The 19886-nt window shown below is 40.2% G+C and overlaps 1 protein-coding gene across 2 annotated transcripts in view; it reads left to right on the forward strand.

The window, feature by feature from the left end:
- Positions 1-19886, forward strand: part of CSMD1 (CUB and Sushi multiple domains 1) — a 2059737-nt gene that overhangs the window by 1756722 nt on the left and 283129 nt on the right. For both annotated transcript variants that reach the window (XM_078069893.1, XM_078069894.1), the window contains exon 27: positions 18543-18734. In XM_078069893.1, the coding sequence (XP_077926019.1) occupies positions 18543-18734 (192 nt within the window). The remainder of the gene's footprint in view (positions 1-18542; positions 18735-19886) is intronic.

A 19886-nucleotide genomic window follows, 5' to 3' on the forward strand; every position in this document is an offset into this window, starting at 1 on the left:
TTATTTATCATCTGTATATTCTCTTCAGTGAAATGTTTCTTATGGCTTTTGTCCATTTTTAGTTGGATTATTTCTTTTTCCAACTTGAGCATTCTTTATGTATTTTAGATACTAGTCCTTTGTCAGATATATGGTTTTTACATCTTTAAATAGTTGAAAAATATCAAAAGAAAAATACTATTTCGTGACATGTAGTCATGAAAAAGTTTGTATGTATGCACTCATATTTCTCCCAGTATGTAACTCTTTTTCTCCCAGTATGTAACTCTTCTATTCAGTCTCTTAACCAAATCTTTCACAGAGGAAAGGTTTTAACTGTGATGATGTCTAATTTATCAACGTTTGCTTTTATGGATCATATTTTTGTTTCCATGTCTAACTACGGACTCCTTGCCCTGCCCTAAATCCTGAAGATTTTCTAAAACTTTTAGAGTTTTACCTTTTATATGGAAAGCTGTGATCTGTTGTGAAATAATATTCATATAAGATGTGAGACTTAGGTCAAGGCCCCCGTTTTTTTTATCTCCTATGTATTGCTCCAGCACTGTGTGTTGCTTTTGAAATACAGAGGGAGAGAGATTTCTTTTCCTGTGCACTGGAGCAATCATCAGCTCCCTTCTTTGAAGGGGGTAGGTCTCGGTGGACTCCATGTCTCCAATTACTGAAGGACTTTGACATTTTCAGAAATTAAAGGAAGTATGTTGAGACTTAATTAGGTGGCACTTTATGGAATTCAGGTGCACTTTCTTTAATTTAGAGTCCAGGCTTGAGTGGACACACCCTGACAGATGAATTAAGGTTTCTCTTTCTGTGTATTTTCTAAACCTTTTTCAGCCACTTATGCACTAATGGACATCTAACAGAATTCTGACTGCTGGTTAGTGTTTATCCTATGAAACACGAAGTCTATGACCCTTAAGAAGATTTCCCTATTCGTGACAAGGGTCGAACCTAAAAGAGAACCTTTCAGAAAGATGATAACCTTATCATGTGCATGAAGAGTTGAATTCATAAAGAATTTAAATCAGTTTTCTTAACTCAAGAACATGAGGATTAATGAGATAAAGCCTGTTACTTTCTTAATGATTAATAGAAGGGTAAGGAAAAGGCCATATGAATGCAAAGAGTTATTACATGATTGTTGTCTGTACCAGGGGTCAGCAAACATTCTCTGGAAAGAGGGAGATAGCAAGTATTTCAGGCTTTGCCGATCACTGATAGCCCATGCTACAATTATTCAGCCCTGCTGTTTTGATGTGAAAGCAGCTGTAGACAGTATATAAATGAATGGTCATGGCCGTGTTCCCATAAAATTATATTCACAAACACTTGAACTTCATGAACACAATTTGAATTTCACGTGTCATGAAATAGTATTTTTCTTTTGATATTTTTCAACTATTTAAAGATGTAAAAAACATTCTTAGCTTGCCAGCCCTACCAAAACAGGTGTTGGGCCAGAGTTGGACCTCAGGCCATAGTTTGTCAACTCCTGTTGGAGACCATTAAAAGCAAAATCAATCAGTTAGTGCTTTAATATTTACATTAGGCTCATTGGTTCAATAAATTTGGGGGTGAGATAGAAACTCCAGTATCTCACCCATGTACACATTAAAGCTGCAAGTATGCTTTTATGACGTCCAAGGAGAAAAGATAATTTATGTTTAATTGATCACTGTAATTGGTTTGTAAACTCATCAAAAAGTAAATAACCTCTTACAGACAAAGCAAATCTAATACTATAATGCTGAGAAATCTAATCCTAAATACATAAAAAACTATATACGTGTTGTTTATTAATTCATTAATTCAATCAACCAATCAGGCAGCATCACTGAGTGTCTGTAATATGCCAGGAACTGTTCTAACAGTTGGGTATGATTGAGAGAATGAAACCAACAATCCCTGCTGTGCAGAGCTCACATTCCTGCTGAAAATCTGTGAATTTCAGTAGAACTTGTAAATACACACGTGTACTCCATTCTGTAATCAGGAGATTAAGAATAAACAAATAACTCAGAACATGGAGGCGTTCTAGTGGACACGTGGAGAATATGAGTGCACACTAATAAGTGTGTTTCCACTGACAGAGAGAGTTCATCTTGCCCTACAAGTGGTGATTCATTAACACGTTGTCCTCCCGTACCAGGAACGTTCCTTCCTGGGTCCCAGGGGTTCCGGAGCCTGGCACACATGAGAACTAACCCCCAACCCCACATTCCCTAACTGGAACCTGCATGGTTTCCATCACACACCCTATCCCTTATTCCTCCTCTTAGAGACCCCTGTCTGTTTCCTTGAGTGTCACTTTCCGCTAGGCTCGAACCTGGACCAGCTTTCAGTGACTTGTATTTTACTTTTGAGTAGGAGTGTGAGGCTTCCTGGGGGAAACCCTGGCTTCTGCGTCCAGCCCATCTCTCCTGTCCTGCATACAGTCCATCCCAAACCCTCCAGGGACCTGAGTCAGATGCCTGCCGGTGCACTCCCCACCCCATCCATCTCTCACCTCCTAACTGGTCTCACTGCCTCTTCTGGCGCACCCCCCCCCCACCCACCCTGAGCACAGCAGCTGCACTAAGCCTATGCAGTGTAAGTTGCATGTCCCACTGCTGTGCTCAGAACCCTGCAAGGACTCAGCATCAAGCCCTGAGTCCCATCAGCTGCCTCCACCTCCCCTTACCTGCTGGAATTCTTTCCGGCCCCATTGCTTCTGGCCTCTCCCCACCTCTTCCCCATCTTCCCCAACCAACCCCCCTCCAGATCTCCATGCAGCTCCGGGAAGGTGCTCAGCCCACTGGAGTTCAGGGTCTTTAGTGGGTTCAGCCAGGTGCCTGTGTGAGCAGCCCCTTCAGCATCTATGCTCTGACATCATCATCAGCGGGGGATCTTCCAGCCTATTTAAAATTGCAGCCGAGCCCCTCCCTCAATACTCCTGCTGTTCTTCACCCGGCTTTCCCATGTACTAGTTCCCCAGCATATTACAACTTCTACTTTACTTCTCTTACTACCAACTCCTCCCACAGTAACCAAGCTCTACAAGGGGAGGGGCCCTAACCGACTTCCCTACTGATGTGGTCCAAGTCCCAGCATGCAGCAGGCACTGATAAGGATTTTGAATGAGTGAATAACTGAACCAATGAAATGCACGCCCGCCCCGATTTTTTTGTTTTGTTTTCACTTAGCAGTTATGCTGAGTTTGGGGTAATGCAAACATGTTTCTTACTTAACGTGCTATTTTTGCATTTGTGAATTCTTTGGCTGAGATTTGAAAAAGCTCTACCATAACATAACATTCTTGCATAGGAAAAAACAAAATAAAATAATAATCCTGTCAATCCGGATATTACTACATGAAAAGACGCCTTTGATTGAATACCACATCAGGCTGTCCTTTTCCGAAAATAGGCATTTCATCACACAGATGTGGGGTTGCACTCCCAAAGTGTTCAGGTTCACGGCACCAAGTTTGGGGATGAGGGTCACCGTGGAGAACAAGACCCGCCATTCCTTGGGCTGTAGGTATGAGTGAAGAGAGGGAGATTAGGGGCGCCTGGGTGGCCCAGATGGTTAAGCATCTGCCTTGGGCTCAGGTCAGGATCCCGGGGTCCTGGGTTCGAATTCCGTATCGGGCTCCCTGCTCAGTGGGGAGTCTGCTTCTCCCTCTCCCACTCCCCCTGCTTGTGCTCTCTCTCTCTCTCAAATGAATAAATTAAAAAAAATATTTTTTAAAAAAGAGGGAGAGTAAAGCTCTATTCAGTAGATGAGCTAAGGGTCTAAGCAGAAGTCCTTTTACCCACAAAGGTGACAGGTTAATCTGGAATCATCAAGAAGAAGAAGAAAACGAGCAGCTCTCACCCAGGAGGGCTGCAGATCTAACATGCAGGCCAGTGTTTGCACAGTGTTATCATAGCACTAATTAATTTTTTATATAAAAACTTGTGCTTTGTCATTTGTAGTTTTTCATAATATGGCAGCTTTTATAATCAACTGTAGTTTGTATGTACTTTTTTGTTAGTTTTTAATGTGGCTCATAAAAAATAGTAATTTTGCACTTTGCATTCATTATTCCCCATTTGTCAGTCAGCTCTACACAAGTATTTTTGCTGCCTTTCTAAACATTTCATGGAAACACAGCTCCATTATCCATTTATAAAAATTAACATCATTAACTGAAAACTGAATTTCTCAATAGGAGGTCCAGATCAGGAAATAATTTAGATTAAAAAAAATAAAATAAACACCTCATTTCCTTCATTCTTCTTGATGCCCATTGTAAATGACTATTATTTTTAATTAAATACAAGCTTATGCTACATGTTTCAATCCAGGCTTACATTACAGGTAACATATGTGTAAAAGTATAAACTTTTTTTTTGAGAATTGATTATTTAACTTGTTATTATGATTATTTCACAAATAATTCACCTTCATTCCGGAACATATCCTTCGTTATATCATGTTAATGCTTGTAATAGTTACTGTCTATTAAATATGAATTATGGGCCAGGCGTCAAGCTAGGTGCTTTAAATACTTCATTCAGCCAGTATTTATTGAGTGACTACTGTATGTAAAGCAATGCGCTGAGTGCTTGGCTTATCACTGAGCAAGACAAATAGGGCTGTTGTCTCAGGAAATGAACCATCCCGTGAAGTAAATTCAGATCAATACTGGAGGCCCGTGGAACAAGTCCTCTGACTAGAGAGGGCCAGGGAGCATTCAGAAGGGCAGCTCCCCTAACGTCGAAGGAATGAAGGAAAGACTTCTTGAAAAGATGATACTTAAGCTACGATTGTAGGATAAGTAGATGTTATTATAAAGTGAGCAAGGGTGGAGGGGGGATGTCTGTAGCGATGGGCACATGTATTTGCAGAGGCCCAGAGATGAGAGAGAACGTTAAGATTATTCTGTCAAGGCCATGTTGGTGGTAATGGATAGAAATCTACTAAAACCAACTTAAGAAAATGATGCCATGGGCTCCTGGGAATGAGAAGGCTGAGGGCATGCACTGCACACCTGCCCGAACCCGGCTCTTTCAGTGAGGTTGCTGGGACCTCCCCTCATTTGTCTCATATGTCCTGGCCATCTCCCTCATTCTTGTTCGGGGTGCATCACAAGGAGGGAGATTTGATCATTTTTATTCAAATTGGGAAATTTTTTCAGAACAAACATGGGTACTCTTAGTAGTTATGCTGGGACAACAGGTGCCAGCTGGACCTGTCCTGAGCAAAGTTGAACTCCTGTGTTGGGCATTGTGGATTCTGCACAGACGGGACAGATGGGGCTCCTTCTCTCAGGGCTGTCTGTCCCAGGCAGACACAACCACATGTAAATATGGCGGCTCCGGGAGATAGAGAAAAATGTGTTGTAAACAGAGATTCAGACAATTTAATACATGACAGAGTCACTGAATGACTAGCACTTCGGTGACCCAGAAAAGACTTTCTAAGAAGTTGACATTTAAACATGACCCAAGTACCTAGACTTGCAAAGACCAGAAGAAAGGAACATTTCAGAGAAAGGGAGTAGCCCGTGGAAAGCCCTACAGTGTGAATGAGCTCATGAATTTCAAGGAAGAACGAGGTGGCCAGTGTGCTGAGGGACAGTGGGTGCGGGAGGTGAGTGGGGGCCAGCTCCTGGGATTCGAGAACTGGCCAGCTGTGGTCTGGGTCCACCAAAGTCTTTATGTAGAGATGTGATACAACCAGACTTGTACTGTTCAAGGATCATCCCCAGTGTGATACGGAGGAGGGGTTGTACCAGGGGACAGAGGAAAGGGAGTCCTGGCAAGTATGTTGGGGAAATAGAATTAAAAACACAACCCTCTGGGGCGCCTGGGTGGCTCCGTCAGTGAAGCATCTGCCTTTAGCCTGGGTCGTGATCCCGGGGTCCTGGGACCAAGCCCCACACTGGGCTCCCTGCTCAGCAGTGAGTCTGCTTCTCCCTCTGCTGCTCCCCCTGCTTGTGCTTTCTGTCAAATGAATAAATAAAATCTTAAAAATAAAAACCCAGAAATTCTCTCCATGAAGGTAAAACAGAAGGAAAATAATGGTGTTATTAAACAAACATTAAACCAGAATGTGATGTGTATTCTGCTAAGAGTTTGCAAAGACAGGAAAAAATTCCTTTTTATATAACAAGAGATAAGCCATTACATACACGCTCTTGGGACAGACCATAACCAGCGCTCAAGTAAGAGGACTTGGCAACACGATTTATTGTGACATAGTTCATCCTAAATTAATCTGGTAGTTGGATAGTTAGGTAGTTCATCTGTGTCAGTTAATTGGCTTTGTGTAAAGGAAAACGACACTTGTCGCATCCTTAAGAAAGGAGGTGGGCGGTTTCGTACCTTGGCTCAGGGGACCGTCCCATGCACACTATAGAAACACCAGCTTGCGGTTGATACATTCCAAAGGGATGGCTCCCAGCATCTTGAAAAACACTGTCCTGGGTCGTGAGGCTGGCAAGTGGCCTTTAAAAAATCAGCATCCATTTTAGAGAGACAGAGCAAGTATTAATCCAAGTTTTCCAAGTATATACGCATAGAAAAAGGAAGGGCAGAAGTCTCTTCCTTTGTTTTCAACAAGGATAACTGAGTTTGGACCCAGCCTTACAGGAGCTAATGAAGGATTGGACTTGGTGTGTGGTAAGCGGAGGACCAGTGATGAGTTGGGCTGTGCCCCCCAGATAGGGACGGGCTGACAGATCGAGTGCTTCTCATGTGAACCAAGGCCAACGGCTAGACTGTCATTTTCCCTTTAACTCTCAATTTGTGGTTGAGACCTCCAGTAATTAAAGACAGATTAACAAGAAGAAAACAAACACGAATTTCTTAACATGTATACCTCATACGTTCACGGAGATACCCAGGGAGAAGGAGTAAGTCCCCATGTGCCCTAGACTCCTTCCTAAATGCCGTCCTTAACTAAAGACAGAAGCAAAAATGTGTGTGGAGAGGGCGGGCTCTTGTGGGGAGCTTAGCAGGAAGAGTAGGGGAAGGAGGGGGAGGATGGCGATGCTGATTTCAGCTGGTACCTTCTCCGAGATCAGAGGATCAGGGTCTCCTGTGATTTAGCCTTTCTCCTCTTCCTTGTTCAGAGAGGAAACACCCTTAAGAATGGAGATTTCCTTCCATTTCCCTTACAAAAGGGTAACTGCTACTCTGATTTCAGACCTTCTGTTGTGTCTACTGTTTCTCACAACAATCGGCTCAAAATAAACCTATGCCAGAAAGGGATATTTTCAGGTGGCTTATTTTACCCTTCAGTGACATTTACAAAGATGGAAAAATAGTAAATGCTTAATTAATTATTTAATCAAAGAATTAATTAATCAAACCCATGGGCTGTTTCACAAAGCCATGGTAGTAATGGGCCCACTTTCCTCCGTCTAGGAGGGATTTTCAGAAACACCTTCCTGCTCTTTATCTGCATAAAATCCAGAATCTCCCTCTGAGGGAGTCTCAGCTATCCCCTGAAATATCCAGGAAATGAAGCCTGGGTCTCCACATTTGGAACAGGTGATTCTGAACACCTGGGGTGGGCAGAGCTGAAAGTCTGTCCCCGGGACATCTGAGGCTTCAAGCCACCTGGTGACGCCTTCATGGAGGGACGGTCAAAGACCAGTCCCGCCTTCCTCCGTGGCTGCGATGCTCTGAGCATGCCCACAGGTTGCATGCCCACCTCTTCCCACTTAATATCCTCGTACCAACCTTTGTTCCCCAAGCAATCAGTTCTGTCCTCAGGGTCCTAAAAGGCCCAGATCTCAGCCACTGTCCCTGCTGAGTCAACTCTCCCCACAAATGCTTCAGCCCTGGCTGGCCTGCCTCCATGATTTGCTTGGGGGGCTGACTTGGAGCTGCAAAGTCTGAGCTCCTGGGCACATCTCCCTAAAATGGGCTCTCCTGCACCGGGCTGGGAACTTACCTCCCCCCACACACAAAGATGCTTCTGCAAACTCACTGCCGCTCACCTGGATCACCTACAGGCTATCGGGAAGGATCCTCCCATCAAAACAAAAGCTGGCTTCTTCCCCAGAGGATGCGGGAAGCCCCACCCTACATTTACATGACTGAGAGGACCACCCAAGAGACCATCCCTGGTTCCAAAATTATTTCAGCTGATGCCTGCAAAGTAAAAGAAGGAGCTAGTCAAGCTGCCTTCAAAAAAAAAAAAAAAAAAAAAGCCTCACTGGGCACCCCATAGAGTCCCTGCCTAACCAGTAGCCTATTACCTATTGTAAAGGGCATTTCACATGTAATAGCTTTCCTTAGTAAGTTTAAAGATACAGGTTATACTTAATATGCAGGTTATGTTTGTATTAGAAACATCTGCTTCGATATATGGATTGTATCGGTGCTGCTGTGTGCATTTTCCTATAGGCGTGGTAACATTTTATCTACCGAGGTGTGCTACAAAGGGTATTTTAAAACAACATATATATGGGAAGCAAACTTTTACTTCTATTAACTAATAACTCAGTCAATACACATGTTTAAGTGATGTTTAAAAAACATGCAAGGAGGACTTTATGCATTTAATAGGACATGGCTCAAAGTCTTAATTTTTATTTTATTAGAAAAAAACATAACTTTGTATATAAAGTAAAAAAAATATATATGTGTGTGTATGTGTATATTTATATATATATATTTCTATAGGTTCTTCAGTTTCAAAAATACTTTATCTAATTGAAAGGAAATGTGGGTCCATTGCAGGTTCTTATTATGTAATAGGTCTATCCTGTCTATACTACTAGAAACAAAAAGGTGCATTGTTTTTACATTAAGTGGAGCACATGTTTTGGATCACTCAAGTTGACTGGAATGGTCCTGAATTCCTGTGGACAAGGATTAGAGGTGTCCCTTAGATTATAGGGGGCCTGTGGAAAGTGTCTTTATGACCTGAAGTATTCCAGAGAACCCCTTGGGAAATTGAAAAGCTCAATATTCATCACCTCATAAACAGTACCTTCTTTTTCTAAGGTAATAGAGGGATAAGGCTGATGTCACTAAGAATGTTGTTTCCCTTTTTTTATGGTGAGAAACTAGAAAGATTCAGAGTCATCAAAATCCCATTTGGAGAGAAAATATTTAACAGAAAAATGAGTCAAAAGGTATGTTGTGGCACATAAAAGAGTACAATTGTGAAAAAGAAATGAACGCATGATTCATCAATAACTTTGTATGACCCTGAAGGTGGAGAAGCAATTTTTGACCCCATCACAAAGTCTTTGGTTGGGGGCTTTCATATTAGTTTCCAGATGAGCTTTACTGCCTTTACCAGGAAACATCTTTCCACAATTCAGAACTAGAAGAAAATAAAATGGCATTTATTTCAAAGACCCAACCAACCTATTTCCCCCTACATTGTTTAAAATTGTTGTCTTTGTTTCACCTCAAGTGTTCTCATTGCTTTTTTAATCCAATCTAGAGAACCCTGGCAACTTTCTATTTTTATTTCATAATTCTAGAAGGAAAGAATAAAGGTTTGGGGTTCATTTCAAATCGACTAAGATGTCATGGTTGAGTTATTGGGAATTTGAAATAATCTCTGAAGATACACAAGCAAATATAAGGACCCTTTCTGAGAACATAGAAAGAGCCATGTTATGACAACTCACATTTTCATATACTTAGGTAATTTTGTGGATGCAATATTTCTCTTTATTAGACAACATGAATTTTATGAGTATATAACTTTTTAATGGTGTGCTCTAGTATTATTCTAGATATTCCAAATGAAAATTTTGTTTAAAAGTAGAAAATGTAGGGGCACCCGGGTGCCTCAGTTTGTTAATCTTCTGCCTTCGGCTCAGGTCATGATCATAGGGTCCTGGGATCCAGCCCCAATTTGGGCTCCCTGCTCCGTGGGGAACCTACTTCTCCTTCTCCCTCTGCCTTTTCTCTCTGCTCTCTCTCGCTCTCTCAAATAAATAAAATATTTTTTTAAAAGATTTTATTTATTTATTTGACAGAGAGAGACACAGCGAGAGAGGGAACACAAGCAGGGGGAGTGGGGGAGGGAGAAGCAGGCTCCCCACCGAGCCGGGAGCCCGATGCGGGGCTCGATCCCAGGACCCTGGGATCATGACCTGAGCCGAAGGCAGACGCTTAATGACTGAGCCACCCAGGCGCCCCCCCCCAAAAAAAATATATATATATTTTAAAGATTTTATTTATTTATTTGACAGAGAGATAGACAAAAGAGCACAAGCAGAGGGAGTGGCAGAGGGAGAGGGAGAAGCAGGCTCTGTACCGAGCAGGGAGCCCGACGCGGAACTTGATCCCAGGACCCCGGGATCATGACCCGAGCTGAAGGCAGACGCTTAACCATCTGAGCCACCCAGGCGCCCTAAAATATATTTTTTTTAAAGTAGAAAATTTACTTGTAAAACTGAATTGAGCATCGAACCATTGAATGACAAATAACCACCAGTCCAAGCCAGTGTTTTATATCCCCAGTATTCTGTTGACCTTTATTTGGAAGAATTTGAAGAATACGAAGGTTTGTTGAGAAAAATCTGCTCTATTGTTACATAAATTTAGGAAACACTAGATTAAACTATTTTTTTAAAATAGGGTTCTTTACTATAGGATTTCTCTGAACCTTTAATCCGTGATGTGCAACATGAATCTGTGAGAGGGAACTAGAGTATACAGTATTTGCCAATCTTGTTGGACCAAATACCTGTTAATAACCTACAGAAGTTTTCTATGGACCAATCATTTTTGCAAGGCTGATATATCTGTTGAAATTCTTATTCATGCTCAAAATCTGTGCACCTTTGTGTAAAGCTTCTTTACTGGGCAATATGTGTCTTTGAATTCAAATTTTTAAAGAGAAGTAATTAAAACATAGCTTTGTTTTAAAAATTACAATGAGGGGCACCTGGGTGGCTCCGTCAGTGAAACATCTGCCTTCAGCTCAGGTCATGATCTCAGGGTCCTGGGATGAGTCCTGCATTGGGCTCCCTGCTCAGCAGGAAGCCTGCCTCTCCCTCTCCCTTCTCTCTCTCTCTCTCAAATAAGTAAATAAAATATTAAAAAAAATAAAAATTACAATGAGGCTCATCCATGATCTCCTTGGCATTTCTTCTAAACTTTTATTTTAAATTATTTTCATACCATATAAACGGTGGCAGAAATGATCAGTTGGAATTTCATATGTAGTCATACATGCAACCATTTGTTTGAGGGGGAGATGAAGTTTCTTTTGAGGATGTGCAATTCAGTCCAAAGGAGAAGTCTGTAAATGTACAATAGAGTTTGCTTATGCTTTTTGTTTGTTTGTTTGTATATATGTTTGTTTTCTCTGAAGCCCAGCAAAAGTAGAGGACAAATAGCTCTTAGATTCTTTAGGAACATTACTTAAATAGTAAACTCAAGATTGCTTTAAAACACTAGTTCAACGCAAGTACCATTTTGTTGCCTAGACTTTGACCACTATGGATTATGATTCTGGTGATTGAATTCTATAATTGCTATTCTATTTTATACAAATTTGTGGCTAATGGAGGCAATCAATGCTCCTGACTTTCTAACTTGAAGCTTTGCATCTTGAAGTCTATCCTGCATTCCTGTCTTCTTTTGCAGTGATGTGCTTGCTTTCTGCCCTGCCTTCTAACTGTTGTAGCTGATAGTGATATAGCATTTCCTGCTCTCTTCTCATGGGAAAAATCTGTGAAGGGGCGCCTGGGTGGCTCAGTCGTTAAGCCTCTGCCTTCGGCTCAGGTCATAATCCCAGGGTCCTGGGATCGAGCCCTGCATCGGACTCCCTGCTCCGCAGGAAGCCTGCTTCTCCCTCTCCCACTTCCCCTGCTTGTGTTCCTCTCTCGCTGTCTCTCTGTCAAATAAATAAATAAAATATTAAAAAAAAAAATCTGTGAAGCTCAAACGCTTCCTCTCCTCTTGGTATCTACTGAGAACTGTATTACCCACTTAGAATTTCCTCCCCTAAACACTGGAAGTGATAATAATGCTGAGGATGACAGGCACGATATGCCAGACGTCATGCTGTGGCATTGAGGTATAACTATAATTGAGAGGCTTCAATGTCTAGCATTATAGTAAAATAGGTACTTTGATAATGTATAACCTGAAAATCTATTAATGATGTTGGATAAAATTGTTGTTAGTCTTTAAAAATGTATCACTGAGCCTGCAAGAAAATAAGGAATCCTCAGAGTCTTGTGAAAGAAGAATCTCGTGAAACAGGGGGAAGTAATGAACCTCAGAACTGGACTTTGTCTTGACAGCAACTGTCGGTCGACCCCAGTGACCCTGAGCTTCCGTTTTGGGAATCCAATGGGCTGAGGGACTAGGAAGCAAATTCTAAGATATATCTATTGTATACCCTAATATACAGCTAGAACTCCTAAGGGAGGGGGGTTACTGTCATAGAGAATAGAGAGATTGTAGATAGATAATTGATAGATAATAGATAGATACATACATACATACATGGATACATGGATATATAGGTAAAAGCATAGATATAGATATGCATGATCTAGAACTCATAACCAGAAACAGGTTTCAAACTAGCTTATAGGTGAATTCCTACAATCTCTGTGGTCAAAAATACATCACATTCCCATAAATGAGAATTTATTTTAAAGAGTAGGAGGTTTCTAGTATTCCAGCCACATGGTAAAGTCAAATATGAACCCCATCTGGATGAAAGTACCTTTAGAGTAGACCACAAAGAATTAGTACAGGTGAAGCCCCAAAAAACAGAAGTACAAATTCAAAACTCAGAAACACTGTAGTTTCCATGAGATATTGGAATTATCATCAGATCAGAAAGAGTGTAAATAATAACAGAGAACAAAGCTAGAGGTATCAAAATTCCAAATTTCAAGATATGCTACAAAGCTGTAGTAATCAAAATAGTATGGCACTGACACAAAAATAGTCACATAGATCAATAGAACACGATAGAAAACCCATAAATAAACCCATAGGTATATGGTCAAATAATCTTTTTTTAAGATTTTATTTATTTATTTGAGAGAGAGAATGAGCAGGGGGAGGGGCAGAGGGACAAGCAGACTCCCTGCTTAGCAGGGAGCCTAACATGGGGCTCGATCCCAGGACCCTGAGATCATGACCCGAGCTGAAGTCAGACGCTTAACTGACTGAGCCACCCAGGTGCCCCTCAAATAATCTTTGACAAAGGAGGCAACAATATACAATGAGGAAAAGACAGCCTCTTCAATAAATGGTGCTGGGAAAACTGGACGGCTACATGCAAAATAATAAAACTGGACCACTTTCTGACTTCATATACAAAAATAAACTCAAACTAGTTTAGAGACCTAAATGTGAGACCTGAAACCATAAAACTCCTAGAAAAAAACAGGCAGTTATTTCTTGGACATTGGCCTTTGCAACATTTTTCTAGATATATCCCCTCAGACAAGGAAAACAAAAGCAAAAAGAAACTATTGAGACGACACCAAAATAAAAAGCTTCCACACACAACAAATGAGAAGGCAACCTACTGAATGAGGGGAGATATTTGCAAGTGATATATCCTATAAGGGTTTAATATCCAAAATGCATAAAGAACTTATACAACTCAACACCAGAAAAAACAAATAACCCAATTAAAAACTGTGCAGAGGAACTGAATAGACAGTTTTCCAAAGAAGACATCCAGATGGCCAACAGACACATGAAAAGATGTTCAATATCACTAATCGTCGGGGAAATGTAAATCAAAACCACAATGAGATATGATCTTACACCTGTCAGAATGACTAGAATCAAAAAGACAAGATATAACAAGTGTTGGCAAGCATATAGAGAAAAAAGTACCCTTGTCTATTGTTGGTGGGACTGTAAATGGTGCAGGCATTGTGGGTGGAAACACTTTGGAGGTTCCTCAACAAGTTAAAAATGGAAATACCATACAATCCAGTAATTCCACTAGTGGGTATTTACCCAAAGAAAACAAAACAAAAAAACCCCACTAATTTGAAAATATATATGCACCCCTATGTTTCTTGCAGCATTATTTACAATATCCAAGATATGGAAGCAACCCAAGTGTCCATTAATGGATAAAGAAGAAGTGATATATATAAATATATATATATATTTATATATATCACTACTCAGCCATAAAAAAGAATGAGATCTTGCCATATGTGACCACATGGGTGGATCTAGAAGGTATTAGGCCAAGTGAAATGGGTCAGACATACAAAGATAGGTACCATATGATTTCAGTTATATGTGGAGTGTAAAAAACAGAACATATTGCATGGAACACTGGGTGTTATACGAAAACAATGAATCATGAATCACTACATCAAAAACTAATGATGTATGGTGACTAACATAACATAATAAAATTAAAAAAAAAAGAAAGTAAAAAAACAAAAACAAAAACAGAACATAAAAACAACAAAAAGAGCCATAAATCAGAGAAGAAATTGATAGTCGCCAGAAGGGAGGGAGTGCAGGGCGTGGACAAAATGGGTGAGGGGGCGTGGGAGATACAGGCCTACAGTTATGGAATGAATAAGACATGGGGATAAAATTCCAGCGTAGCGAACTTAGTGCTATTATAATAGTGTTGTATGGTGACAGATGGTAGGCACACTTGTGATGAGCACAGTATAGTGAGTGGAATTGTCAAATCATTACGTAAAAACACATAAATAATAAAAGAAAATGAAAATATGAGTAAATAACAATATACTGTATGAATAGCCACATGTATCTGAAAACAAGTGATGACTAGTCGAAAAGCACAATGATGGAAAGTTTAAAACTCACTGTCATGTTAAGATAATAAATCTGATGCAGACAAAGAGCAGGTGATGGAAGGAAAATATTCCCCACAATTGCCTGGAAGAGAGAACAAAGTTTAAAAAGATTATAAAATGAGAGGAAGGTTAAGAGACATGGAAGTTAGAGGTATCTGCCCAATTTTAATTTGAGAAGTGGGGAACAGAGATAATCCATAGGATGATAGCTTAATCCTCAGATTCAAAAACTCCAAAAAATTCCAAGTGGGGTTAATAAAAGGAAGATCATGCATAGACACAATATTGTGAAAGTTTGAATACCAAAAACAGAGTGTGATCTCATTATAGTTTCAGACTGTGAGGTGACGTGAGAACCTGGAAGCCAGAAAAACTAGAATAATTTCTTAACAGTATTGAGGGGGAAAAAATCCCAACCAGTTATTGACCCTGAACTATAAACTCAGTAAAAACATCCTTTAGGAGTAAAGGAGAATTTGAAATATTTTAAAATCACTGAAGTATTTTTGCACAAAAGAGTTTACCACCGTAGGACTTGTTTCGGTCAGCTATTGCTACGTAACAAAGCACCCCAAAACATAAGCCCTGTGTGTGTCAGCTGGAGCAGCTCTATTTGAGACTGTCTCTGCACATTGACTCTGTTTTCAACTGCAGAGTAGCTTTGCTTCAAGGTCTAGATCCACAGGCTGACTGGAAGTTTTGCTTCCTGTTTCTCTTATTCTTCCAGGACCAATAAACATGGTTTTTCATGGTTAGGGCAGAAGGGTAAGATGGTAAGCCCCTCGAACCAGCATAAGCTTTTGCTGGTACATTAATGCAATGGAAAACCATATGCAATGAAAATCAATAAACCGGAGCATCAAACCTAAATGTGGATGACTCAGAAACATAATACCAAGCCAAAAAGACAGTCTCAGAAGACCTGGAATGTGTGATTCCATTTATGTGAGTTCAAAAGGGAGCCTACCCATGCAGCTACTATTGGAATGCATATAGTTATGGTAACTATCAAGAAAAGCAAAGGAATGATAACCATGAAGTTCAAAATAGTGATTTCATCTGGAGTGGAGGGAGGGTGTGAGGTAAGGAAGTTCAGGCATCAGTAGGTATTATCAATATTGCTGAGTGGTAATAATCTATTTTTTTAATATTTTATTTATTTATTTGAGGGAGAGAGAGAGCACAAGAGGGGGGAGGGCCAGGGGGAGGGCCAGAGGAAGAGCAGACTCCCCACTGAGCAGGGAGCCCGATGCGGGACTTGATCCTGGGACTCCAGGATCATGACCTGAGCCGAAGGCAGATGTTTAAGCAACTGAGCCAAACAGGCGCCCTGGTAATATTTTAATTTTTAATCTGACTGTTATGTAGATGCTTACTTTTTGTTATTAATAGTGTTCTAGATCTGCATGGTTATACGTTTCAACATATGATAAAAGCCAGTTAGAGAAAAAATAGTGAGTGTGTAAGGCAGCCTGAGCCTTCAATTAGCTTAGAGAACAGTAGGGACAGAGGTTTGCAAGATACCACACATCATGTTCACGACAGATTTAATGAGTTAGATAGTTTCATTTGTCCTGATTCGTTACCTGAAGTTTAGTGAGCTTAAGTGATCGAGTCCCAAGGAGCAAGGCTGGGATCAGAAGCAAGTCTGACTGCTCTCAGGATCCTTGATGTTCTTACCTTTCCTTCCATCTAACCAGTTGAACCATTTCCTATTGCCCTGGATTGTTCGTTCAGCCATAGGTTAAAAATCCCTAAAGAACACAGAGCAGGTCCTGCACTTTTTTTGCGTCTCGTAACTTATATTTAAATTTCTTCTATCTAGGGCGCCTGGGTGGCTCAGTTGGTTAAGCAACTGCCTTCGGCTCAGGTCATGATCCTGGAGTCCCGGGATCGAGTGCCACATCAGGCTCCCTGCTCGGCCGGGAGTCTGCTTCTCCCTCTGACCCTCCCCCCTCTCATGTGTTCTCCCTCATTCTCTCTCTCTCAAATAAATAAATAAAATCTTTAAATTTCTTCTATCTAGCCAAATGTATAACAGTACCCCAGGATTTCCCAAACCAAACCAAATAAGAAACCCAAAACATGGAAATCAAAGCCCACGCATGACCGACCGTACATCTGCAAACATTAGGGTGGACAGCATGGTGGCGTACCATGGGGCAATAGCTGTTTTCTTTCATCTTTTTCTCTCAGCAAACAGGTGTTAAGTGTCCTGGAGCGTGCCACAAGAAAAGCTAGCTTTCTATCACAGTCCCTTCAGCAGTGAAGAGGGAGAGAGCTCACTATTGTAGTTGAAATGAAAATGGAATAAAAAATATATATTTTAAGCTTTGGACCCTGATGTGTGTCTTCCTAATTTTTAGTAGAACGTCAAGTACATAGTAGTTACAGAAATTGGTGAAAATATCCAGTGTTTTTCAGGCCATTTCATTTCAGTGCAATGTGGGAGTTAGAATTCTGGGCCAGAATCTGGGTAGGAAGGTATCTTCATTGATTGGACTCGAGTGGGGCTGGTAGCTGGCTCTGTGACGTGACTTTAGGTGCATCTATTACAATAGGCACTCCATATGATTGCCAGATGCTCGCATTCCGGTGCTCGAGCTGTCCCCCAAAAGTTCTCTTACCAGCTTGTTTGGAGATGCTAGCCTCTATTAAACTGACTTGAAATTCCTAATACTTTTTTTTTTTCAAGATTTCAACTTTATTGCCTTATGAGAATGCATTTCTCCCTTTCCACCTGAAATTTTTTTGTTGCATTTTTTTTATTTTATTATGTTAGTCACCATACATTACATCACTAGTTTTTGATGAGTGTTCCATGATTCATTGTTTGCATATAACACCCAGTGCTCCATGCAGAACATGCCCTCCTTAATACCCATCACCAGGCTAACCCATCCCCTCACCCCCCTCCCCTCTAGAACCCTCAAGTTTGTTTCTCAGAGTCCATAGTCTCATAGTCCAATTGTCTCCCCCTCCAATTTCCCCCCTTCATTTTTCCCTTCCTACTATCTTCTTCTTCTTCTTCTTTTTTTTTTTAACATATAATGTATTATTTGTTTCAGAGGTACAGGTCTGTGATTCAACAGTCTTACACAGTTCACAGCACTAATACTTTTATTATTTTTTGACCCAAAAGTCATCATTTTCAGAGCTTTTGTTAAAACTAAGATAACCGTATAATTTATTGTCCAAATTGGAAGTTTTTTGAGAGTGAAATGGGGTTATTAATAATTTTACCAAGAAAATAGCACCTCTGAGACTAATGATATCTTGGTTTGAACTGACTTGCACCTTCTCTAGCTGGTTCCCATTCCAACGTCAATTTGGTCACCTTACCTGGTTGTCACCTGGAAGGCACAGACCATAAATTTATCCTATTCAGCTTCACTCAAGGTTCTTTGAGATTGGCATACTTTAATTAAATATTTTAAATTTCATTAAAATATTGTTAATAAGAAAATTGGAGGGGAATGTGCGCTCGTGTGTGTGTGTGTTAAGTAGAGCAAGATACAATCCCTTGACATATCCCATCATTGGTTGCGTTTCAAGAAATTTTGCTTGTACTTGTTCAAAGTAATCATAATCAAGATGCATGTTATTGAATGTATTCCTGGGAACAGAAACTTTTCAGACATTTGTATGCAGACAGATGAGTCATGATGCCGGTCAGGAGAGCTTCCATGCACAAGAGCTGTTACACATTCGTACATATGAGGACCCTGTTCCCATCGTTTGACCTGCTCTTGTGTTTGCTTTGCAGCATCAATTGCATCCACCTGCAACGATCCAGGTATGCCTCAGAACGGCACCCGCTACGGGGATAGTAGAGAGCCGGGGGATACCATCACCTTCCAGTGTGACCCTGGGTATCAGCTCCAAGGACAAGCTAAAATCACCTGTGTACAGCTGAATAACCGATTCTTCTGGCAACCGGACCCTCCTACCTGCATAGGTATTGAGCAACAGAAATTTTACATTTCAGAATGAATGCGTGTTATCATTAAAATTGCTCCATATATGAGTTATTTCTCCAGAATTATTTCTGCAGAGTTTCGTACACACCCTCTAGCTCAGAGACTGTATGGAAATTTTATTGTAAACCTTTAAACCTTATTTTATTAGGTGAAGTAAAGAAAGTGGTTTACTTAATGTTCAGTAATTTACGTTTATCTAACATTTCCTATCCTTAACAAATCTTGTAAAAATATGGGTCAGTCAAATTACTGTAATTTAAAATTCTGGGTGGCAGAATATTCATAACCCTAATATTGCTGGTCTCATCTTTAATATAGAAACATGCCCTTCAGCAAAACCAACTCAATAAAAAGTATTTTCTTTTTTTAGATGGTTCTTCTATAATATCGGTACATTTTAATAGAATCCTGAAAACCAGAAATTATACTGCTTTGGTCAAAATGAAGATAAAAGGAGAAACATGCTTCTGAAATTCACTAGAATTTGATTGTTTGACCTTATTGAAAGGATATCAGTTGGTTTTGCAGACTTTAGTTTGAATAACTATCCTAATAACTGATAACTAAGATATTCTATCAAAAGTATGTTTTTTTAGGACAATATATATTTTTATATAAAATAGTAATTACATGTAGATTGTCCCCTCATTCAATTAAATATTTCACCATAAGTAGCTATTTCATCTTATTTTTGAAAGACTCTGCTAAACTTTACTATTTTAATGAACTGTCACAGTTTAATTTGTACTTCTTTATGATCTGTTTGAAAAATGTAAAATTTAATTAATCTATGGAGAGAGGAAGTGATAATGAAATGATATGCACATAGTTAATAGGCCATTTTGCATAGGGTGAACTTGAGGGGATTTTGTGATTTAAAATGATTTTTATTGTCATATACACAGCAGTAGAGAGATTCTCAGTGGTCCCGTGGAGCTGTGATACGCAGCTCGTAACTTATCACTAAGTACTTCAAGTATATTGTGAAGATGCATGAGATCTGATGGCTCTGCTTATTAGCGTGCTCAACCTTGTCAGAAAGCTTCCTGCGTGCGCTTGGTGCTTCGTGCTGAGTTTACATTTTGTTACTTCTGTGGGCGCAGTCCTGCATTTTATTTCAAGCCACGTCA

This window comes from Halichoerus grypus, chromosome 3, assembly GCF_964656455.1.
Source record: "Halichoerus grypus chromosome 3, mHalGry1.hap1.1, whole genome shotgun sequence".
NCBI classification, from domain to species: Eukaryota; Metazoa; Chordata; class Mammalia; order Carnivora; family Phocidae; genus Halichoerus; species Halichoerus grypus.